We start from the raw sequence: 26314 nt of genomic DNA, 5'->3' as shown, positions 1-26314 counted from the left end.
TTTTTTGGAGAACAAATATAGTATTCTTTTGGACAACTAAGATCCCTTTTAAAATCAAACTTTTTTGTTGGCTTGTGCTGAAAAGAGAGATTCTAATTTCTGACTAAAAATTAATTGGATCCGATAAGCGGAACATGTATTGTTTGAACGTGAGTGCATATAATTTGGCAATTGCTTACTAGATATGATATATGATATAACCGGAGGAAGATGTCAATGTGAATTATGAAGTAAAAAATGTGGAGTTTGATATTTTCGCACACGTTAAAGTCTGTGATGTGAATTGTAATATTTACATAATTTATTAGGATGGGCTTGTATAATTTGGTTTGAAGGCAATCAATCAATAGACTACTAAACTTTAAATTAAATGCGCGATTGTGTCGTACCGGTTGGTTGAATACTTGAATGGTTGGTAACCTGGTATGGTATGTGCTGGACAACTAATTACTTTTCCAGTCTGTACTTGGGCCCCTCTCAGTCTCAGATTTGCTCATCATCACAATTCACAGCCCACAGCCACTCTAAATTATTTTCTTTCAAACACAATTATTTTCTGAATCTTTTTCAAATTTTAAAACAATTGTATGGACCGCATATACGTCAGCATGCATGGAATTCTGGATACCATTTAAAACGGCCATTTTTATTAATATTCCTAAAACAAATGTAAATTTTAAAAATGCCCCTGTCTCCCATTTTTTTTTAAATATGCCCTGACCGCCAGAATTACGGGCGGCCCATTCCTCTAGTGAGGCGCCAGTCCCTGGGGTGCCCCACTAGGCCTGTGAGGCGCCACCCCCCAGGCGCCCCATGGTATTTTTTTTTTTTTTTAGATCTTAGTATTTTGATTTGAATAATTTTGTGAAATTTTTTTTTTCTTATTTAGAGTGTATGCCAAAAAATAAAATATTTGATATATTTACGAAGTGATGTCGTAAATATTTGATATACTAAGATCTCTATAAATATGCGGCCATGCAGTCCTTCCATGCGGTTTTGATAATTTGATTGTATTTTAATTAAAATTTATGTGAAAAAGGACTAATCTGGACCGTACATCTTGATGGGTAACTTGACTAATCTGGGCTGTTGGTTAAAAGGATTTACATGCAATTTACTTAGAAATAATTTTCTCCGGGCTGAACAGAGCGGTGCTTCGTAACCTCAGACATCGCTCGCAGGGGGCTGCCGCCCCCCTGCCACCCCCCGCATAATGAAACTAATATTGTGAATTGTGATTGTGAAACTAATGAACTGTGATAACTGTCTTATCATTGATTTTCTTTCCGATAATGACAATATTATAATATTGTTTCCGTATTGGTTCTGTTAACAATATGTCAGAATAGTTAGAATGGTATAAGTCCTAACACGATAGATACATGTTATAGTATATTTCCGTGTTACCAACCTATAAATTGTAAAGTTAAGAAACCAAATGTTACTAGACTTAGTGGTTCTAAAGATAGGTCCCAAACGTTACCTGACTTTATGGTTTAAAAGATTTAGACCCAAACCATTTATTTTGATACGATCCTTAGTGTTTTGATTTAATTATGTAATTTTTGTTGTTCAATTAGATACTGTTATTGAGCATTTGCATTCGTCATTATGAAATGAACTGTTTATTTCTCGTGTGGTGATTTCATTCTGAATATGGATTTCCTTCGAATCCAATAATCTGAGTGGCAATCAGCACTGAGAAATAATTTATTATTTCTTACTCGTTTCCCCTTGTGGGTTACAGGTTTATTATACGAAAATAAAGAGCGCTTCCGGGTTATAATTGACAGCAGGGCCACCTAAAAGTATGGAATTTGGGTTTATTATATCTGACAGGGTACAGAGAATATATCTCTAGCATCATCCACTATAAAATGTCAGATAATTATTGTAAATAAATTGGGATGTGGCAAAAATAATGGATGATATTGGCAATGCATAAAAAGATCCATGCCTTATATTACGTATATTAAATGGTAAATAGACACGGCAGAATCGTTGCACCTCCGGATTCGGGGTGTGACAAGCATAACAATATATACGTGAACATGAGTAGCTAATTTACTTTGTTTCTAGGGCTAAGATGTAGTTTCTAGTTTGGTTTTGTTTGCATGCTACTTGGATTTTGTGTTGAATGCTTTGTTTTTACCTTGTTGAGTAGTATTTTGATTGCTTTATTTGTGCTTGCTTGAATTGATTAGTCATCCCCTTAGATGAATGCGCACATCTAGGTGTTAGGAGCCAAGTCTATGACGTTTAATCCAACCGAATAAAGTATATGAAGTAGGGTAAAACCAAGGAGTACCCGAAAGGTGAAACTTTCCTTGAGGCGGAAGTTCTTGGATACTTTTAGTAAACCAATAAGTAACTTGGATAAATTAAGCCAAAATGCGAAAGTTGAGGTTAGGTATCTAGATCTGGTTGATAAAAACCCTAAACATTAGCACCAACACAGAAAACAGTAGCTGCAGCATTAACTTGGGGTAACCTACTGGCCGTATGGGAATCCATACGGGCCGTATGCCTCGGGGCTGAACAGAAATGAAATCTGAACCCTGGAAACGCCTTTTTATTAATTGAAAACAACTTTAATTCTTTTTATTGTCTTTTGAACTTGTCATAAATCAGTAGAATTGTTAGAATTAAACCAAACCAATTTCTCTCACTTCTAGAACCTCAAGTAATTTTAGGATAAGTCCGGTCTTTTTCTTCCGTCCCTGTGGATCGATACCTGAACATACTCATCGATAGGATAGTACACTTGCTATCTGATTTGACAGAGTATAACCAAGGTTTAAAAGGTATAGCTTGCTATACTGAAACTTTGTAGCATATATTATGTGTGAACATATATGTATATGTATATGTATATGTATATATGTGTATGTATATGTATATGTGTATGTGTATGCGTATGTGTATGTCTATGTATAATTGTATTTATATGTGTATATGTGTATATGTGTATGCGTATGTGTATGTGTATGTATAATTGTATCTATATGTGTATATGTGTATATGTGTATGCAGTGTTTTAAAATGCGGTTTTGTATATGTGTATATGTGTTTTACAATGCTTATGTATGTGGGCCTGATTTTAGGAGTATGCGGGGGGTGGCAGGGGGGCGGCAGCCCCCTGCGAGCGATGTCTGAGGTTACGAAGCACCGCTCTGTTCAGCCCGGAGAAAATTATTTCTGAGAAGTAAATTGCATGTAAATCCTTTTAACCAACAGCCCAGATTAGTCAAGTTACCCATCAAGATGTACGGTCCAGATTAGTCCTTTTTCACATAAATTTTAATTAAAATACAATCAAATTATCAAAACCGCATGAAAGGACTGCATGGCCGCATATTTATAGAGATCTTAGTATATCAAATATTTACGACATCACTTCGTAAATATATCAAATATTTTATTTTTTGGCATACACTCTAAATAAGAAATTTTTTTTTTCACAAAATTATTCAAATCAAAATACTAAGATCTAAAAAAAAAAAAAAATACCATGGGGCGCCTGGGGGGGTGGCGCCTCACAGGCCTAGTGGGGCGCCCCAGGGACTGGCGCCTCACTAGAGGAATGGGCCGCCTGTAATTCTGGCGGTCAGGACATATTTAAAAAAAATGGGAGACAGGGGCATTTTTAAAATTTACATTTGTTTTAGGGATATTAATAAAAATGGCCGCATTTAAAAACACTACAACTTTAGAAATGATACATTGCTGTGATGATTTTTATATTGGATAGTGCAATATGCTACAATTTTGCGATAATATATATTTTTTTTTTGGCGCCTAACAATTGCTTACGAATTGTATTTAACTCACAATTATTGAAAGATCTTGTGTGTTCCCATATGTCACGGTCTTTTATTTGTAAGTGAGTATCGGAGCAATTTAATTTAATTTAATTTAATTTAGCACAGCACAGGTGATAAAAATTCTTTTCCTCTTCTTTTTTTTACCAGTCTTGAATCCTTTCATTAAGTGAGGTTCTGTTAAATCATAGGCAGCATATTTACTTGTAGATAATTCATGTAAAACTCTGTATTATGGTAAATATAAACTTGTAGATTTAAATTCGTTTTCTTTAGACGGTCAGCCTGAAATGAACGAACACATGGATCATTAACTTGCGAATATAAGGCTTCAAATGGACTTTTAAAAAATGTAGGCCCGTTAGTATCTGAGCAAGTCCGAAGGAATAAACAGTTACATAAAATAAGCTGATTTTCCACCAAACTACTTTCAGGTCGTCCATATCTTGGACCTTGTTTTGAAAATGATCTTTCTTCTTTATTTATACTATTTTTTTTGTTTTTTTTGACAAATATCTTATATTCAATTATGTTTCATACTGTTTGATATGATTTTTTTATTTCTGCTTTTGTGTGCTTTCATGTCTCCCATTTGCTTTTTCATTTTTTCTATTCATATTTTGTTCATGTATATTATACTTTTGCAAATTCATAATTTGCTTCATTTATTAATTAGTCAACAGACTTTTCGCTAGAGGCTTTGAAGCATAGCAGTATATTGGAAATATATTTTATTTATGATTTTTTGTTGTTGAAGATTAGCACCACACCGGCTATTCTATTTCTTCATTGGAGCTGGAGCTGGTTGTAATCCTTTATGATCTGTGTTGAACAATTAGGATTTTTTTTCATTCTATGCTTGGTAAAAGAGATTAAATTTTATTTCATTTTTATAATCTTTTGTATGCCTTTATTTTATGTTAATTTTTATTTCGGTTGAAATATGGTCTATTTTTTTTGGTTCTTCAATTCATATTTGGATGAAACATTTGATGGAATAATAATTGGGATAAAAGGGGGGGGGGTTGAATTTTGATGAATTGATTTGTGCAAACTGCCAAACCGACAGTAGAGAGGAGAAGACATCTAATATCATAATTTTAGTGTGAGGCAGACAGACAGCCAGTTGACCGAAAACGACTTGGGCCAGGCCCATTTGCATGATCCATTCTACGTGTTGTTCCAATATTGATTAATATCTGTCTACGGATGTGCAACATGTTGCTATTGCAAGGTATTATGCGACCCGTTACAGGAGATTTATATTATGAATGGTTAGGACTCAATTTATTAACTAGGCATGGCATGAATGAACATGAACATGACCCCAACTGAGAGTTGTAGATTTTCTGTGAAAGCTACTTACTTGCCTGTAACATTTATTTTTCTAAAATTTAGAGTGTGTTGACACAGAACATCCGAAGATTTCTCTCACACTTATCGTTTAATGGGAAAGTTGAAAGACTAGTAGATAGTAGATAGATAGCTATAGCTAGTAAATTCTCCTCTGGCGGTCTGGCCTGCCACTGTCTCACTCTCACATTTATTTATTCAAACCTTTCTCTTAAGATAATTTTCCTTTTTGCTCTCTTTCTTCTTTGTTTTTGATTCTTCCGAGAAACAGATCCTCCCTCCACCTCCACAGACAAGGTTTTGTTTTGTAAGAGACACAAAAGAGAAAAAAAAGAGAGGTGTCATCTAGACCGGTATTGTTTTCCTAAACTAAACCCTCTCTCTAATCCCTTAGATTTGGTGCGGTTTTAAGAAATTAAGTCTTCCTTACAATTATCGATAGTCACGTGTTCTTATTTTTTGTTCTATCTTCTTGTATTTGGGGTTGCTAGTTCAGAAAAAAAGAAAAAGAAGAAGTTGCAATTTGGAGATTTGTTTATTTTGTGTTCTTCCATTTTAAACGGTAAACTACAATTTTTCTAGCAACATTTTACCTAAAATAAACTGTTTAAGATTGGTTCATGCAATTCCTTCTCAGAGATTGTTATTTAGCAAAGGTTTTGCTGCTTAACCCTTTTTTCCTTTTGAGGCAATTGATATTCATTGATTCCCAATAGGCAATGCCAACTAATTCTTACATAATTTGAATTAATTTTACAGATTTTGTTGTTAATTTTGCCACAGCAGAGGAGCAAAACGAGCTTCCCTTTTTAATATATCAACCATATCTTAGAGGTAGAGTAGAGGCTTGATTGTAGCAGTTCAACTTCAACCATGATGAGGCAATCGTCTCGAAACCAAAGAAGCAAGAATCTAAAGATAAAACATGTTCTCCAGTTGCTTGTCTTACTGGCCATCTCCATTTGGCTCCTTTACCAACTGAAGCATACTTATGATAAGAAATACGCAGTAAATTCCACAACTAACAACCCAGATGAGAATCCAATTACAACAAACGATCAGATACTACCACAAAAAACAACAAAATTAGGCCGCAAAGACCTACCGCAAAATATTGAAAGTCATAAATCCGAGGGGGACAAAGAGAATGAAGTGGATGAAGAGGATGAAGAAAAGGACATAGAATTGGAACAATTGTTAGAGGATGTTGAAGTGAGAGAGACCGGACAAGAAGATGCCGAGGAAAATGGAGAGGACAGAGATGATGAAATTGCCGATGGTGAGTATGGCACAAATGGAGAGGAAGATGAAGAGGGGAACACTGATGGTGATGCAAATGATATGGAGGGGAAGGGTACGCTCCCGCTCCCGCTCCCAAGTGTTAATGCATCAATTTCAGTTGAATCTGATTCGGTTTCTAATCAAACTGGTAGTGTTAATTTGTCTATAAATCAAGAGAAGAACAGCACTGCCCATGTGGAGATAAAAGAGGAGGTTGGAAAGTCAGGTGTGCAAGATGAGTTGCAAGCAATTGAGGTAAGTTTAGTTGAAGCTGCAAATGAGACCAGTACAGATGCTCCACCATACCTGTCAACTAAAGTTGATGGCAAGAGGGATGGAATTAAGGAGGAATGAATGAATAAATTGAGTTAGGAGTAGCAGCTTTCAGGTCAAGTTGTGAAAAGCATAAAGATCTATGTAGTTCCAGTTCCAGGCATATTAATTATATAATCTGTCAATGTAATCATTCCTTAATTATAACTCAATTTCCTTCTAAATGTCTGGTAACAACAAACTCCTTTTGTTATCCATAAGCTGCAACACTGGTACTCAAACGTCTTGGGAGTGCGTGCATTTCCGTATGAGCAGAAGAAATGGTGATGAACTGATGATATGTTGTGGTCAATCTTTTACTTCACTGTCGTTTTCTATATAATACATTAATTACGGTACTAAACCTTAACTAATGCCAGAAAATCTTCAAGAGGATCTCAGGGCTGCACAATTTATGGATACTGAATATAACGGCTCTTGTGCGGATAGCTCAAGTTTGAACAACTCGAATATTGGGTTTCAAACTCAGAGATCCATTAAAAAAATATAAATTTTCATTTCGCATCAAATCGACATCTGTCAGTATAGTAAAAGATGAGACAAGAAAAAAAAAATCAAACAAGCTTTGAAGCTTTGCCATTTTCCCAGCTCCATATATGCTGTTCAACAATCTTATTTTGAGGAAACAGGAGAGACTAAAAAAACAAAGCAACTGAGTTGCACGTTGAGCAAACACACAACATTTATAGAAGATGAATCATGTTTCTTGAAGCTCAGTGGTCATGTTCAGTATGCTTAGCCTCAAAAAGACCATTCGGACCTGCATTTCAAATACAAACGAGGCATAATAAGTAATAATATCATCAACAAAAGGAATTTCCTAATATATAATAAGTACAAACAAATATATTCCTACTCTTATGCTTAACTACATGGGGATGGATTTCTTCTTGTGTTTTATGCATATCACACTAAACAATTTTAGCTTGCAGTTCCAAATAATTTAAATGTACACTTGACCAGGATGTTCGATTAAGCATTATGCTTTTCATTTTTTTCCTGAGCCCAAAATGGATCAAAACCAAGCTTAGTACATTTCCATACAGATTTCCAACTTAGAGATAAAGCTAGACTGGCACATGTCTTACAAAACTCGAAAGCTGTTGATTTTTTATGAACCTTGACTTTAGAATGCTATTTGCAAATGACCCAAAAAAACATGTTGCATGAAAATGTGACGAATGGTGTTGTAAATATTTACGACAAGTAAATCTAATCTGCAAGCTGCAGAAATAAAAAAGAAAACCGTTTAAAATCCACACTACAACAAATATCCCTCATGCCAGTGGAAATTTATAGGAACTCCCACTTCGCTCTTCTACTGTTTGTCTAACAAAATCTGAAAAGAAAATTTCTTTGATATCTGGAAGAGACATATTCATGAACTTGAATATGTCTCATGTTTTGAAGCAACATATGGGTGGGGGGAAGGCAAAGGGTATGAGCGTATCTCATGTCTATATAAATATGTATGGCATCAAGAGGTTTATAGCATCCTGGAAGTACTGAGAGCTCAGGCTTTGTTAGAGTAGCATGATTACCAGCAGTTTTAACACAGATGATCAAGCAAGAATAGGATAAACAAATTGGGAACGAACCTGGTCTACTTTAATACCAGGATAAAATTAATCCAATTGAAACATTTTCCTGACCAAGGTTAGTAGTCTAATTGCCAAACCAAGATTGCCAAGGAATAGGTACATAGTGGCACAAGGAACACAAGGAACGGAAAAGGGAAAACAGTACACTATCCCCATGGTAAAAAGGACAAACTAGGGTAGCAATTTTTATATAATTTTGATGGAACAGATATTTAGTGAGAATACATTAAATTTCCTTTTGACACAAGGCATGTACCAGTAAAGAATACGAACCCTCTAAAGTGTGTTCTGACTACATTCTATTCAACAGAAGGAAATAATGGTAAAATACATAACTGTAAGGGCAGTTACACAGAAAGGAGTAGGAAATTTAGAAGAATTATAGAATAAAGTACTGACCCCATGGGAACTCTTTGTTCCTGATGTGGAGGTAGGGATATGCCTGATTCATTCAAGATACAACAATCACATAAGCCCATTAACTAATACAGCAAAATCAGAATCAGACAATAACAATATAAAAGAAAATGGGAAAGATAAAAATAAATAAATACAGGAGAGTCGGGGGAGTGGTGGTGCCCCTTTGAGAGACAATAAGCTGCGAAACACGTGCAACCAACGATCCCTACGTACGTTATCTTCTCCCATTTAGCGGTTTCATCTATCATTCAAACAAAAATTTTAAAAAAAAAAAATCAGAAAAATTACGATGAAAATCGAAACCCTAGATCTGGAAAAAGGAATCATAGGTTATGATATGATCGGATACGAACGAGCATCGTCGTGAAGCTGTGAGGAGAAGCTCCTCTTGGGAGTAGAGGCCACGCTCTTCGCCTTCGCCGCCGCCGATCGCAGCGCAGATCTCGCCATTGACGCCATTGTTTCTTCTGATTTTATCTTTTTTTAATTTCTCTTTGCGCGACTTATCAAAGTCCCTTCTTTTTTAAGTTTTTATCCGTGGGCTAGAGAAATTTTATCTGTTTTCTCCATTTATCATAAACCCGGCCACCTCCATTTATTAATCCTATGTGTTGATTAGAGTTAAAATGTCTTTATTATTTTTGTGTTTCAATTATACTTTTTTATTTTTATTATTTAATTTTAAAGTTCAAATAGTCGATGTTGTTCAATATGATTTTTATGTTAAAATATATTGAAGATCAAATTTTATATTTTTTGAAAACTTTTAACTATATTTTCAAATATGTAAAAAATCATTGTTTTTGGATGATTCAATGTTTAAAAAAAAACAATAATTTTGTATATGTATTAAAAATAGTTAACAATTAAAATAAAATATAAAATTTGGTCTTCAAATATATTTTAATACGAAGATCATATTGAGTGGTTCAAATCGATGATTTGAACTTTGAAATTAATAAAACATTTTAATCCAACTCATATGTGCTATACCAACTATTAATTTGTTGAATAATTTATTGATTAATAACCGTGAGAGCTAAAGGCTCGTAGATATACATATCAAGTAAAATATAAGAAATTACCACTAAGAAAACTAATATTTCAAGTAATTTATAACAACAAAACTTTCTAACAAACTTTGAAACTTAATTACAATAACAGAATACATGTATATACGTGTAGTAATATTTTCAATCCGTAAACAAAACTTATACGTCAATAAAAACACAAAAATAATTAATTAGCACCAAGACGAATAGACGATGATTATTCACGAGTCTCCATGGACCAAAGCAACTGTACCAAACCATTTTTCTTTTGAAGAAAATCAACTGATGAACAATTTCGTCTGATATAATCAGTAATAATTTGCATACGTACACCAAGTGACCATTCTTATTCTTATTATTATTCTTATTCTAGTAAGGGATTATATATCTTGATCATCTTGATTGTTCTGGACACACGTAATTATAATTATTCGTATTACAAGAAGTAAATTTTCATTTCTGCTAGAATTAATTTGGATTCATGTATATCAAACTTTTTTTTCTCTGATCTAATGTTAAAATGATAAAATTTATTAAATCAAGTTGTTATTTGCATGGATCTTAAAACCTAATAGTATATAGTATATACATTTGTTTTCAATGAGTGCTACAGCTATGTAGTATTTTAACCGATCGAGGTTATTTTGGATAAAGTTAATTTTAACAACATCAAGATCTCAATATAACAGAGTAGTGGTTTGCTAAATCCGTTAGGGGTTGAACCCGTTTTGCCCGGCCCGTACCCGTTACCCGTGGTACCCGTACCCGTTGCCCGGGTACAAACGGGTAGACGGGTAGACGGGTACGGGTAATAAACGGACCGGACAACATAATTTTGAAAAAAACCCGTTGTACCCGTACCCGTCTACCCGCCAACCCGTACCCGCCTACCCGTACCCGTCTACCCGTACCCGTACCTGACCCGTTACAAATTTGAATTTCAAAATTTTTTGGCGGCACCCTATAGAATTCAGATCCAGTGCAATACCTGACTTTGTAGAATGAGATCTGAGTCATCAATTTTAATTTGGCATGAATCTCAAAACGGACCCCTATATCTAAACTCCATCTGGGATGTCTTTTAACTTGGCACGAATCTCAAAGCATAAAAATTCAGAAAAAAACAGAAAAGAAAAAAAGAAAAAAAAAAAACCCGCCCGTACCCGGGATACCCGTACCCGGGATACCCGTACCCGGGATACCCGTACCCGTCAACCCGCAACGGGTACGGGTAATAAACGGGTAGGGTAGTGGTTTTGGGAAAACTACCCGTCTACCCGTTGCGGGTTGTACCCGTACCCGTCCTACCCGTCTACCCGCCCTACCCGTTACCCCTAACGGGTTACCCGGAACGGGTCACGGGTAACCCGTTAGCAAACCACTATAACAGAGGTGATGAAGAGGCTTACTGCAATGCAAACTATAAACAATCTTGGCACTTTAATTATGGCCCTGCTCTACAGTCAAAGACCATGTTATTCTAATGGCAGATTGGCAGCCATTCAACTTTATTGAGATTTGTCACACCCCAGGTTTTTGTCATCCGGAGCGTGATTATAACACCATCATTGCACTTTTCCTTGGCCCATCAGCCTACGTCGCCAATAGAAATGAAAACAAAATAACAAAACGGAGTCAGCTACAAAGCTCAGTAACAGGTTATTTAACGATGCGCTTCTCTATAATTGGCTTAATTTAACAACCATTCAAATAGGCCAGATTAATCCACACAAATACATATTAAATTATGCACGCATATTTAACCAGCAACAGCATGTTGGTCTAGGTTATCTATAAAACCAGTCATATCATATTCACACGTGTTATCCCTGTCACTGGCGATTCCCACATTCTCATAACATAATTCCTTTAATCCGCCAATCTAATGGGAAATCCATCAAACATTGGAAGACCGTATTGAGAACAGTGGAAGGCTACAATCACATATCAAATTCCAACCTCAGACCCGCTATTCCGTTAAATATCTTATCATAATCCAATATGCAATATTAATATTCAAATCAACCATACAAAACAAAAACACAGATTATAAAGAAGTCCGGTTACCTGATAGGGAGATTTTCAGAACTTGAAATCGGATTTTAGCAATAACTCATAATCACTGTGACGTAGTCATAATTCAAATCGAACGTAAAATGAAGTTCTTCTCGATAAGATGTGCAAGAAAAAGAGGAGAGAGGAGAGATGACTTAATTGGATTCGGCAGAGAATTAATACAGAGGGATTGAAATTAGGGCGCTGAAAATAAAATAGAGAGGCGGCACTAGTGAAATGAAATAAAGTGTTACAGATTCAATATTAAACAGAGGGATTTATTTATATAAGGAATCAATTCCAAAATCAGAGGCGTTGATTGGTTATTTCTTTCTCTTAAAAAAAAAGATTTTGAACGGTTATGAAAATGGAAAGTTTGCGGAAACAAAATCATATTAGTATATACTAGTATCGTGCTCGTGGGTTGCAACAGAAACATGTTATAAGAAAAAATAAATCATAAAAAATAATATATTTTCATTAAAAAAAAATAGAAAAAGAAAACATATTAATCTCAACCCTCTAAATATCACATAATAAATCCTCAATTTGCCTAACTAAGCCTCAGTGCAAAGTTGTTAATACAAATTTAATTTTCACACATGCAACATTTTCAAGCCAATAACAAAACTTTAAATAAAACTATTAAATACCTATTGGTAGGCTCTTCTATAAATGTATAGCGCCCTAATAGCGTCATTCTTTTGCATCTTGAAAAATTGATTTAATACAATATTACAAAACCTTTAGAAAATAAATTTTGTTGATAATTACAAAATTTGAAGTTACTCAATATGTTAAAAAAAAACACCTTGTCAAGTTAATTGATTGTGCCGTCACTACTTGCAGTGTATATCTTCACACTTTCCAGATCAACCTGCCAAAACAAGCATACAATATTCAATTATAAAAAAAAAAATGCTTCAGGCTAAAGAAATGTTCTAATTGAAATCAGATGAAAAATAAGAAAAATATTATCAAGAAAGGATTAAACTTTTACTTTAGGAGTAAAAAAAACAAAGCTAATTAAGTATCTAGGGTGGCTACAACTCACTAAAAGAAGGATGGGTCATGCTGATCACCATATGTCAACAATTCCACAATTGACCTTAGTGCTTCTATTACAAAATCCCTTTCGTCTATATCCACATGCACAGTCAAAACACATATCATCATATTAAGAAGAAATGATACAGTTTTGTAATAAACAAAAATAATCTTTTATTTTCAAGTACAATTGTAATCACCTTGCATTGCATACCTGAGATAATTTGATAAAGAAAACGTCAAGATTTGCAGCTGTCAGTCTCCTAACAGGAGGGGAGCTCGGCCGAGGCATAGATACTGATTCAAAAATTAAACCAACAAAAAAAAATTATAAGAAAGATAATACTAAAAATAATAATTTATTTGAAATTATATTCTTGAATTAAAACAAAATCACAAACAAAACCTTAATTTTTGGTTTATGTTTGCACCAGCAGCTAAGCTAGAGAAATAGGTGGCCCGTCTAATTTGTGCTTTAATGATTTTAATTGATATATAGAAACAAAATTGATAAAACATATTCTAGATTACTCACAATAATATCTATAGAAACAAAGCAAGAGAAATAAGGAAATGAAGAAAAAAGTTGATTTCCATTGTGATTCGCTGTATAGAAATGGAAAGTGGATTCAATTGGAAAAGGAAGAAATAACGAAAGAAATAAATAAGGAAACAGATAATTATATTGCTAAATTTCAGAATTTGTTTAATTTTAATTGTGATGTATCGTGTGGCAGTATGTGTGGCGAGTATTTGTTTAGTTAAATTTAGACTTCTACACATTATTCAGATGCATTTAATCAAAATAAGACAGATTATGTGATTGGAGGGCTAAGATTAAATCCGAAATTACATCTTTCAATCGTAGCCGTTGGCATATTGATTATTCAATCGTAGCCGTTGGCATATTGATTATCCAATGTGCTTAATAATAGAATAGAGATACATAGAGAGAGAGAGTGACTAATGTGCATTCGTATGCATATGGTCCGATATGCATACGGTCCAAATTTGAAATTTCAAAATCCAAAATGTTGATCCGAACCGTTCATCTTGTTCTCCATATTAATATGTGCTTAGGGACCAAATTTACATTTTTCTGAATTTGTTTATTATTTATTAAGCCACTTTGAAAATTATTGATTCAACGGTGGCTTAACAAAACAGTAAAATCAGCAGCCACCGTTGGATCAATAATATTCAAAGTGGCTTAATAAATAGTAAAAAATTCAGAAAAATGTAAAATTTGGTCTCCAAGCACATATTAATATGGAAAACAAGATGAATGATTCAGATCGACGTTTTGGATATTGAAATTTCAAATTTAAACCGTATGCATATCGGACCATATGCATACGAATGCCCATCGGACCATATGTATACGAATGCACATCGGACCATATGCATACGAATGCACATTAGTCACTCTCTCTATATATATACAATAGTGAACATAGCGCACTAATTAATAGGCGTCTCTTTTGCCACTAACAGGTGCATCCTCTCACATTTTAATAATTATTTTAAAAAGGGTTCTAATTTAATTACATGAAAACTAACAGAGAAAATGCAATTTATTATAGACGACTAATCGAATTGGTTATTAGAGGTGCTACTTTTACGCGATTACTTGGATCTGATTCGGAACCGAACTGGATCCGACCCAGAACCGACCGGGATCCGATTAATTTGGATAGGGTATGGTTTTAAAAATATAACCGGTTAATTTATGGGTACGGTTACAAAATTAATAATTTAATATCCTATCCGGATCCGAACCGAAACCGATACTGTAATGGGTAGTATATGGGTTTCATTTAATTTTCCGACCGATAACCGAATTCGACCCGATACCCGTATAAATACCCGATAACACATATATTAATAACTATTAATATATAAAAATACAACTTTGCATATTAATTTTTACATAAGCCGTGGTGAGCCCAATACTTTTTCACAACTTGAATGTGAGAAATATAATGCAGTCACATATTCACTATGTTTATACACACAGATGAGCTGCATTAATTTTTTAAATAAAATGATTGCTATGAGTACATCCTTCAATATTTGCCTTAATATCCTCTGCATAATAATGAAAATTTATTGCTCTTATTGATATGTCATTTCTACAAATTATTAGTATTTTATTCATAGATTTTTTTGAACTATAGAAAAGGAAATTGCCATCTCTAATATTTTACTTTCTAAAAATTATATCTATTTTTCAATATTTTTATTTTGAAAAGTTATTTCTCTCCATCCTCCTGAATTCAAAAGCTATTAACAAAAAACAAAAAAACTTTTCAATATATATATATATATTTTTTGAGGAGATCAATATTTTTTTTGTTAAACTATGAATACTCTAAACAATCAACATCTGAAAATAATGTTTCCCAAGTTTCACAAAATATTATTGAAGACTCTAATGGAAAAAAAAGTAAATATGAAATGAGTACTTGTAAATGTTGAATCAATAAGATAGTATTTTTTAATTTAGATAGATAACTACTAATTTAGAGTTATTATTTTTATTGTGTTACATAGCATGATATATTTTATTATTTATGAATAAGATTAATAGTATAGTTTTTATTTTGTAGTAATTTTTAATTTATATTATAATGATTTATGATATGAGATGTTTAAGAAATTATTATATTTAAATGTAAATAATTTTTCAAATGCTTTGGAGTTGTGACATATACTCGTTCCGGATCCGGAACTGCTCCGTATCCGAATCGGACCCGATAATCTACAAACAAGTTATGAGTATCTATCTACCCCGGAACCGAAATACTGGATCCGAAATATCTACGGGTAGATAGGTATCCAGATCCGGATCCGACCCGATTTGAAACAAATAAGTATATGGATCTAAATTTGGACCCAAACACTTTTAGGGTACGGATCCAAATATAATAGTATCCGGACCCAACCCGACCCGACCCGATAGCACCTCTGTTGGTTATTATTGAGAAAAACACATTTATAATCGAAAATAATGATTAATTATTATTTTAGATGAAATATTTATTTAAAATTATATACATTTTTTTTCAAAAGAAATGTTGATTTCAGTATTATCAATAAAATCTTTTATGCATAAAATAAAGATCTATTTTTTTTCGGGATGTTATAAGATTAGTGCATAAAAAAAATCTGAACGGCTACTGATGCAACGCTTGGCTAAACACAACATGACACAACACAGCAAAGACAAAATATTACTAAGTTGGGGCTGTTGTATATCTTTTTGTAAGGAAAGACAAAACTAGAGTTTAAATATTCACAAAAATAATATTCTAATTTGATAACGGACTTGAGACCTCTCACACATGGGTGTCTCAGCCGAGATCAGATCTCCTGCCTTCGGGGTGCAGGAAATTCTTGCTCCCAGAGTCACTGCAGGGTGGACCCGGTTACTGTTAAAGAGTTAAAGTTAACTGGTTACTGTTTACTAGGGGCCCACTCTTCAGTGACTCTGAGGGCAGACAATTCGGTCTCGTCTCAGCCACAACACAACACACAAAGATGGTACCTGAGCTGCTGTAATATTAATTAAAGCTCCGGAAATGAAGGAATGCGTATCCTCAGCATTAACTCAAAAGTTTGAGTTAATGTATCTCAATCATCCGATCTGTTTTTAAATTTGAGCGAATTAAATCTGCACTAATATTAAAGACCCGTATGTTATATGCAAGAGCTGGATTGACTTCGTTTAAAATTATATAGTTGAGATTTATTAAATACGTATTCGAAATGAAAGGGGTTGGATCTGACATGGTGTTGTAATTAATCACCCTCCATAATCCATAATCCATAGTTTTATTATTTTACAGCTCAATTATATTGAGCTTTTTGTTTGTACTCACATAGTTACAGCCTTTGTAGCTAATTTAATGAAATCAAATGGTGGGCATGATCCCCTCCCCCTTTTTTTTATTACTTTTGTATGTTATTTAGTTTTGTTTGTTCATATAATTTGTCAAATTCAACAATATGTTATTGATTTTTGGTTGATCCACGGTAATATAACAAGGTCACATATGAGTCATTTCTACTATCTTAATTTGTATTTGAATGATTATATATTCGATCACTTTTTCTATTTCAATTGTTGAATTGCATGCCGATCGAACACGTACGTTTGGAATAGACTAGAAAAATGAAAAATGAAAAATGGCTAATATATTCTTAATTCCATAATCCTCTTTTTCCTATTCTATTTCTATATATGTTCTGCCGAACAGGGCCCCAAGATTTTAATGCGCGTGGAATTGAAGAAATTCAAACTCAGAAATTAATCACCTTGACCCCATCTTATATATATATATATATATATATATATATATGGATCCGGTCCCAGACGGCTTATTTTCATAAAAGATTTTTGTACGCTAGCTGCTACCTCCAAATAAAAGAATTATACATACTCCGCTATTGATTATATATATATATATATTGATCACAATGCAAAAGTAATTTGGTGGAAGAAAATATAATTGCTAATTAAGTAGTTGCTTCAAATTAAGTTGAAATAACATGACAAAAATGATACAAGAAATTACATATTATGTCAACACCGGAAAACAAAAACTCAAATGTTTACCTAGAAATCGAATCCGAAGACGACATGGAAGCATATGAGAACGTATGATTCTCATATCCTTCGCATTGCATCAACCAAAATGCATTTGAATTGCATCCTCTCATGTTATTAGGAAGGAATTCTGGAAGACTAACTTCCTTTCTCAAGTATTTCATCACTTGACACATGCTCGGCCTGACCGAAGGTACCGGATGCCCGCAAAGCAACCCGAGTCTCATAACCAAATTCACTTCTTCAAGAATATAATTCTCCCTCAACCTTGGATCTAACACATATATGAGAGAACCCCTTTCCCAAGTCTGCAAGACCCAATCAAAAATATTTAACCCCTCTTGACGAAAAGTAATTTCAAATGGCCTCTTCCCACAAGCGACTTCTAACATAAAAGCACCAAAGGCAAATACATCATTAAATGTGCTAGCTTTCCCAGTTCTTGCAAGCTCTGGATCAAGGTAACCAAAGGTTCCAACTACATGTGTTGTATGGGGATCAATTCCATGATCATACAATCTTGCTAGACCAAAATCACCTAATCTTGCATTTAGTTCAAAGTCGAGAAGAACATTGCTTGCCTTGATGTCACGGTGGATCACAACTTGCTCCCATTCTTCGTGCATATATAAAAGACCCGATGCAACCCCTTTGATTATAGTAAACCGTTTGTCCCAATCTAATCTGGGTTTAGTTGGATCATGCAAGTACTTGTCAAGGCTACCATTTGGCATGAAAGAATACACCAGAAATAGTTCACCTTTGCGCCTACAATATCCCAGCAACGGGACAATGTTTCGATGACGAAGTCGGCCTAAACTCGCTATTTCAGAAATGAACTCTTTTATACCTTGTTTTGAATCATGTGATACTCTTTTCACCGCAATCTCAATTCCTAACCTACACAACACCCCTTTATAGACCCTTCCGAAACCTCCGGCCCCAACCAATTCTCTTTCGTTGAATCCATTTGTTGCTTTATACAATTCTTTGTAGGATAACCGGTGTGAACCGCACTCTATTTCCCAATCCTCAACTACTTCGGAATATTTGATTACTCTATTCCTAATAGAATTAAACATCAGGGCAACTATGAAGGGACCAAATAAACAAAGAGCTATTATTAGCCAAAGGGGGAAAGCCTTTGTTCTGGCTACATTGATCCGTGTAGGAAGTGCAGGAAGTTTGCTAAGGTCTAGTGTTGCAGCTTTCCCATTTAGCTTAAAGCTCCAACCAAGAATGTAGTGGTTAGTGCGAACATCTCCCGTAGAAGAGGAAAATCCAACATACATGGAATTTAATAACACTTTTGAAAGATCAATGAAGGACGATAGTGAGGGTTTGTGAGGTTTAGATATGCCTATTGGAGCTAAGGTAACACTAAGGCGGCTCTCTTTGCCATCATAATCTACCCATACTTGTATGGCTCTGCGGCTGGTAAGACTAATATTTTTGAAATGATTTGCACCATCAGGATAATATCCAGCTGTGCTAGAGTTGGATGATATAAGGCTGTTGACATCAATTCCAACATGATTATCATTTATATCGCTGAATTCGGAACTATAAATGGTATCGAGCTCAACTGCAATTATATGGTTGGTTAAATTTCCATTATTAGTATCATTGAATAGACCTATGTAGTCGTTAGCGAAAGCATTAGAGAGGTCTTTGGTAGGGGATATAGTAAATGCAATGCCGTGGCCATTTAGGTCAGGAAATCCTGATATGATGCCGAAAACAAACATGGTGGAGAAGGAAAGGATTTTACCATTAGAAGAATCATGAAAGTAAAATCGGGATGGGTAAAATGCATGGCCTTTTCCCTTAATTGAATCATTTGTTAGCCGTAGTAAGCCACTGGAGGTGATTGATGCGATGCCATCAAGGGTGAGATTTGCACCAGCAAATCCATTGAAGGCGAATTCAGTTTGACACAATGAAAATAAAAGGTTATTTGAAAGAAAGAAGAGGGTGATGTAGAAAGCTTTTATCAACATGCTACAAGTAGCTAGAGTTAATTCCAAAGTATGATAGAGTTTAGATTGTTGATATTATCAATGGGATAACTGATAAAGCCACAGAGATTGAAATATATAATTTCTTGTGGAAGTCACAATTTGGGACCCATGTAGAAAACTGAGCGTATAATTTGATTGCTAGCTATGACTATGACTCGAAGTAAATGTCTAGTCAATGCTCATTGACCAAAGAGTCGTCTCATTCAAAGTCTACTGATCTTTAAAAAATTAAGTTAATTCTTTTCCAAATATTATTACACACTTTCTTTTACATGATGCTCTTCAAGGCAGAGTAAAAATAAGGAGCAAATGTGCCTCGTTCCAACATATATATCCAATAAATTTTTCCAATTTCTACATTTTTATGGGTGCGAGATTGTTATATATATAAAAAAAACAAGAGTTTCTAATTAACTATATACAAATTTTGAAGTATATTTTCTGTCAAATTAGAGTACTGTAGCTATGAAGTTTGTATCTCTCCCCAATACAAGGTTTAATTAAATGTGGGGACTGTTGACTGTTGACTGTTGGCTGCCCAACCTCTGTACCTTCTCCCAACGTGTCCTCTGGTTTCACTTAATGTGTCTTTAATTGAGAAAAATATGATATCTAACAATCGGAGACCTTTAAATTCTAGATGTTAACCCTTCAAAGACTCCCTCTTTTTTAGTGTTGGCTGCTATACAACACAATATAAGTATAGCATTTGCAGAAAAAAAAAAAGACACACTTAGCAAAATAACAATAAAAGTACAAGTGCAAAAAATATAAATAATATATTTTTTTTTTTGACAATGAAGCCCTTAGGCAAAAATATAAATAACTGCTGGAATGAAAAAATAACGATAGAACGTACGTACTGCCTGTTTAAATGTTTCAAGCTTCTTTGCATGATTGCAGTGGAATTTATTTAAAGAAAATAATTTATTGGCAACAAAGTCTATTTAGAAATCGGTTAATATCTCAAAATTTGTCAAAAATTGATCACTGGAAATATAGATATTATTATTATTATTATAAGTTAGATAAACTACGTGTCAAAAATTTAGTGCAAATAAATAATTTACCATATTCCGAATAAGTGCCGATTGATTAAACCGAACAATCTATTTTATATTACCTGTGCACCCAATTATTTACACCTAAAAAACAAACATTCAATATTGACAGATCGAAGTCTTTGAACAAAGTACTAGCACCTACACCCTTAATCAGTTAATTGTTTGTACCTTTTACCTTGTAATTGAGAAATTGAGAGTCAAATTTTCAAAATTTTATCAACTGACAGGGGAGCATTGAGTATACAAAAGCTTGAAAAAAAATATACATAGTAATTTAAGTACAAGATTTGATTACACAGCGAGAAACCAAACTGCATCGTAGAAAACCTGGAGTTGCCTAAATTTTATACTTGCTGATTTGAGGGTTACAGAAGCAAAGTCACCTCACCTAGTTGTGGCATGTTAAGAGAAACTGCATATGAGTTCTTGATTAATTGCCCAGTTATATATGTTTAAACATTGAAAGGAACCAGTAAGTTGATTTTGATACTTAGACTAGAAATATTAAATAATACTGTAATCAACCTAGTCAGGCTTAGAATCTCATTCTAACTATAAATTAAGTAGTATAGTGTGGTACAATTAATCATATTACTGGTTAAAGATGTTGAGTACTGCTCTTCAATTTGAGAGGTTTTTTTGGTTCAATTTAGAACAGTACATTTAATTAAATTGAGAGATACGCTTTCTTTCTTCCTTTAGTCTATATATATATATGTCGTGATTCTATGACCTGCTTGATTTCTTTAAATTTCTTGACTGCTACCAGTTGGTACTGCCCTTTGTAGCCCACTAACACGGTGTTGGTGGCTTGGTGCAGCAACAAGAACCAATTTTGCAAAGCTAAATCACTGGCTTGTCATTTGCACTTGTTTAATAAATAATTTTAGCTTACTTTTTTTAAAGAACCATCTTTTGTTACTTACTGGTTCCTTTTGCTGAAAAAAAAGAAACCAATTTTAACTGGAAATTTCAGAAAAATCAGTTAATTTTTTAATTTAATAAATGAAATTGTAAAATGAGAATTTGGATTATTTACCAGTTACAATTTGTCTCACTGCCTCCTATTAACCTTCCTATACAGCTACCAGATTTTGACTTATGGTTGAACTTTGAATCAACACCAGTAGAAAGATTACATACATTAAGTGCTTCATTTCGTACAGACCAGAACCTTTGTCTTCAAATCAGTAAGCGGACTGACAAATGCAACCATGAAAATTAATATATGAGCCACAAAATAATTACAAATATAACAAAGGGACAAACAAATTCTGCTTCCATTTGCTTTTCTGAACAGTTTCTAGTGTCATTTTGTTTTCTTTCACACAAGGCTTAAACTGTGCTATGATTCTATCATTAAAAAGAAGAGTAAAACAGAGACCCTAAGCTACAAGCCAGGCCCACTTTATCTACTTTTCTTCAACACACAAAAAAAAAAAAAAACGTGGCCCAAATATGACAAACCCCACAATAAAGGCCAATCAATCCCATGAAATCATTGGGCAACTAATTAGTAGTAGTTTAGAATATTCGGCCGTGTTGCAATATAATTGGGCAACTCCTTAAAACATAATATTAAATCAGTTAAGAGATCCGCTTATCAGAAAATTACAATCTTGGGTTTGAACTAAATAAAGGCTATAAGCAAAATTCATAAAAATCTATCAACAATGACAGTATAGACATATTATAGACTATAAGATCTGATTACACAATTTGATGAGTTAAATCAAAATAAGAAAACTTAAAAGAGTCTAATTTTATCATCTACCACCAGATAAACCAGAGAAAGATGTCATCGTAGAGGAGTATGACATAACATAAGAGTCGAATCCTTCATTCTGAAGCATTGCAAGCGTGCTAAAGTTCATATATATTGCCGATAATTCTGGTAGGGGTGCATCGCCTTCCAAATATTGCACGGCTTGTCTCATGCTTGGCCTGGCACTAGGTAGTGGATGCGAGCAAAGCAAACCAAGTCTAAGCACCATCTCTACCTCCTCTACTGGATAACATTGGCCTAATCTTGGATCCACAATATCGGCTAATGATCCGCATTTCGAGTGTTCTAACACTTGATCGACTAGAATTAATCGATCCCCTTGTGCATTAGGTTCTACTGGCCTCTTACCGCAAACAACCTCTAACATGAAGGCACCAAAGGCAAACACATCAGTGAGAGGTGTGGCCTTGCCAGTTCTCGCAAGCTCTGGAGCAAGATAACCCATTGTACCTACCACATGGGTGGTTTGAGGGTCAGTACCATGATCATATAGTCTTGCAAGGCCAAAGTCACCTAATCTACCATTTAAATCACAGTCTAATAAAACATTGCTTGCCTTAACGTCTCGATGGATGACGACTTGCTCCCAATCCTCATGGAGGTATAAAAGACCTGATGCTACTCCTTTGATAATTTTGAGTCGTTGGATCCAATCAAGAATCGGATTTTCTTGACCATACAAATACTTGTCAAGACTCCCATTTGGCATGTAATCATATACCAAAAGGAGCTCCCCTTTACGCCGGCAATAACCCAATAACTGAACGAGGTTTCTATGCCGTAACCGGCCAATACTCACAACCTCTGCTACGAATTGCTTCATACCTTGGCTCGATTCGTGTGAGACTTTCTTGACTGCAACTTCCAATTTGGACACAGGTAAAACCCCCCTGTAAACTCTCCCAAAGCCACCACTTCCAAGCAACTCTTTTTCCTTAAACCCATTGGTTGCACGGTACAAATCTTTGTATGAGAAGCGATGAGGACCAAACTCAACTTCCCAATCTTCAAGTAGTTCTTTATACTTGAACCGCCTCTTCATGTAGAGGAAAAGGAAAACAACTAAAATAAGAACAAAGGCTGCTGAAGTGAAAGGCATCACTATGTCGAAGACTTTTGATCGGCGTTTCGGGGTTGTACGTGGAAGTTTTGGTAACTTTGATAGGTCAATGGATGGTGCAGCTCCATTTAGTTTAAAGCTCCATCCAAGTATATAGTGAGAGCTATGGACAGAGCCAGTGGAAGAAGAGAAACCAATGTACATAGAATCGTTCAAAATTGTTGAGAGATTGAATTTATAAGAGAGTAGAGGTTTTCTTGGCTTAGACTTTCCAATGGGAGATAAGGTAACAGTAATTTGTGTCTCTTGGCTCTCGTATTCAACCCATACTTGCATTGCTTTACGACTGATAAGGCTTAAATTTTGAAAAACACCCGAATCGTCGGCATAATAGCCGGCAAAAGCAGATTTGCTTGACTTCAAACTATTTATATCAATACCGACATGGTTATCATTTATATCTTGGAACTCAGAGCTATATATAGTGTCAAGCTCAATCGCAAAAATATGATTGGAGAGATTACCGTTGTTTTGAATATTGAGGAGGCCCAAGTATTGGCTTGGCAAGGCAGTAGAGAGATTATTTGTGGGGGAGATGAAGAAGGCAATCCCATGGCCGCTGAGGTCAAGGTACTCTGAAATAATTGCGAATACAAATGTGGTTGAGAAGGAAGAGGTGGTCTTGCCGAAGTGTATTGGAGATGAGTGGAAGGCATGACCTTTCATTTGAAACGTGTCGTTTGTTAACCTCAAAAGGCCATTTGACTCGATGGATGCTACACCATTTAGGGTTAGATTTGCACTGGTGAATCCATCGAATGTAAATTCCGCTTCTTGGCTGGCTGATAATGTGATTTTTAAGAGGAGGAGAAAAGCCAAAGCAAAGGTTTTAATGAGCATGGCTAAAGAAACAAATTATTTGATTAGAAGATGTGAAGCTTAATTGTGGATTTGAGAGTATATAGTGACTAGAGAAGGCACCAAACGGAAGCTTAAGGTTCTACTTATACAATTTAGCGTACTTTTATTAAATGTAAATTATTAAGTCGTAAGCAATTGACCATTACCAATTAATAGAGACGTGCGTCTCAGAAGTGGGGGAGAAATTTCTGGTTAATCATAATATACAGACATCGATGAAGTCATCATCAAATTGTCTATAGTTACAAAGTTGCGACAAGGAAATTGTTTGATGCATGGTTTATAGCCGCCAACCGGTTATTTAATTTTAATATATAATTGTAGAAAGAAAATCCGGACAAATATGTATTAATTTTTTTTTATATGCTTGATAAGGACATATGATTTGTAATTAATTGAGCCTATCTGCAATTAATAACTCGATCTTCATCAATTAATTTATTGGATCGAGCTTGGTCTCACCTGACTGCATTGATTTATTAAGAAAAAAGAAGTACTGTCAATGACTTTTTTTAATATAATAAATTTGGAAGTCGATCATCTGCAAAAACCACGAGGGGGCTGAATCTCACCAACTTAATTAATTATGTAGCTGTTAGTCTAAACATAAGACCGTTTTCTAGTAATTTGACCATAAGAGTAAGACTATGGAAATTAAAGATGGAATTATATATTGATTAAACAGAATCACGTGTTCCGTAACTTGGTTGACTTGACCGGCTGCTTCAACTTCAAGTGTTTCCATTTCGAGATCTAATTCTAATCACACGTTTAATTTTCTGTTTTAAGTTCTGATATGTTAATGTCAGTGACCAGCTAGCTAGCTATAAGATCTGGGCTACCAGAATAACTTAAATAGCCTCCCTCTACCATGTTCGTTCGTACTATAGAATAGAATTAGAAGCATAGAAATTAAGCTCAACAATTAAAGCCCTAAAAGGAGCCCTTCTGTTGATGTAGTGGCAAAAAAAGCACTTAGCCTTATCCATAAAAGCCCAGAATAGAGGCAATCATAATCCGATCAGACCCAAATCCTAATTAATGTCAATGATACTCCTGGATTAATATTTTATAAGCATACGTACATATATAATTGCATGTGTAAATTTTATTTTGTAGCTTTGTTCAACCAATGATGGTTATATTATATATGTTCTTCTATTTGTCATGCGGGCACTCAGGCACCGACGTACTCTCCTCTGATCGGGCAGCATCAGCTCTCCTCTGCTTGGGCTCAGCCACTCAACGGCTGAATCCAGGCCTGCAGGTGAATTACTTAGAACCTTAATTTTGTAATGTCACTGCTTGGGCTCAGCCACTCAGCCCCTGAAAAGTTTGTAATGTCATTTCATTTGCTTCACTCTTGGCTTAGACGTGATGAAAGGCCACAAACAATACAAGAGAAAAAGGAGAGAAAAACCGAGACCCTAAACTACAAGTCCATATCGATATCGTCGAAGCTAAAATAATATTTCTGTTTAGATCCGGACCGTTCGATCAGAATTTGGGTCAACTCGGTTCGTGGTGGATTGCTCATGATCTTTTTAATATTCCTACTTCTGATCAGACAATCTAAAAATAAATATTCTCTTACCTTAGATGATAGGAATTCCTAAACTACTAGCCAAGCACACTTTATCTAGTTTCATTCCAGAAAAAAACGTGGCCCAAACTTGACAAAGCCTAATAAAACGCAAATCATGCCAGGCCATGAACTAATCTTTCAGTGAACTGATTACTGATTAGTAGTTAAGAAAATTAGTCCGTGTTGCATGGACTACGTACGTACTGCTCAAAGTCAAAACTACAATCCGATTATCAGAAAATTACAATCTTGGATTACAACTCCATGTTTATAAGAAAAATTCAACAATGACAGTATACACA

At 34.6% G+C, this 26314-nt stretch overlaps 3 protein-coding genes and 1 pseudogene across 4 annotated transcripts; 1 reads left to right on the top strand and 3 right to left on the bottom strand.

Annotated features, from left to right (window-relative positions):
- Positions 1 to 5408: 5408 nt before the first annotated feature.
- On the top strand, positions 5409 to 7378 carry LOC144574161 (uncharacterized). 2 transcript variants are annotated; one of them, XM_078324033.1, is made up of 2 exons: positions 5409 to 5530; positions 5964 to 7378. In XM_078324033.1, the coding sequence occupies exon 2, from the start codon at positions 6051 to 6053 to the stop codon at positions 6810 to 6812; it is 762 nt and encodes a 253-aa protein (XP_078180159.1). In that variant the 5' UTR covers positions 5409 to 5530; positions 5964 to 6050; the 3' UTR covers positions 6813 to 7378. The 2 variants fall into 2 exon arrangements, with proteins under 2 accessions (XP_078180159.1, XP_078180158.1); XM_078324032.1 differs by having other exon boundaries at positions 5421 to 5530; positions 5961 to 7378.
- LOC144574162 (cytochrome c oxidase subunit 6a, mitochondrial-like) lies at positions 7264 to 9331 on the bottom strand. Its single transcript, XM_078324034.1, has 4 exons — positions 9166 to 9331; positions 8947 to 9053; positions 8792 to 8834; positions 7264 to 7551 (listed from the first exon to the last, which is right to left on the bottom strand). The coding sequence occupies exons 1-4, from the start codon at positions 9269 to 9271 to the stop codon at positions 7505 to 7507; spliced, it is 303 nt and encodes a 100-aa protein (XP_078180160.1). The 5' UTR covers positions 9272 to 9331; the 3' UTR covers positions 7264 to 7504.
- Positions 9332 to 17510: 8179 nt separating this feature from the next.
- On the bottom strand, positions 17511 to 19620 carry LOC144574049 (L-type lectin-domain containing receptor kinase SIT2 pseudogene; annotated as a pseudogene).
- A 2705-nt stretch (positions 19621 to 22325) lies between these two features.
- Positions 22326 to 24440, bottom strand: LOC144574051 (L-type lectin-domain containing receptor kinase SIT2-like). The gene has a single exon (XM_078323878.1). The coding sequence runs from the start codon at positions 24404 to 24406 to the stop codon at positions 22427 to 22429; it is 1980 nt and encodes a 659-aa protein (XP_078180004.1). The 5' UTR covers positions 24407 to 24440; the 3' UTR covers positions 22326 to 22426.
- Positions 24441 to 26314: the final 1874 nt, after the last annotated feature.

The sequence above is a fragment of the Carex rostrata genome, chromosome 22 (genome assembly GCF_964058835.1).
Source record: "Carex rostrata chromosome 22, lpCarRost1.2, whole genome shotgun sequence".
In the NCBI taxonomy this organism is placed as follows: domain Eukaryota; kingdom Viridiplantae; phylum Streptophyta; class Magnoliopsida; order Poales; family Cyperaceae; genus Carex; species Carex rostrata.
This window is presented reverse-complemented; position numbering and strand designations above follow the sequence as displayed.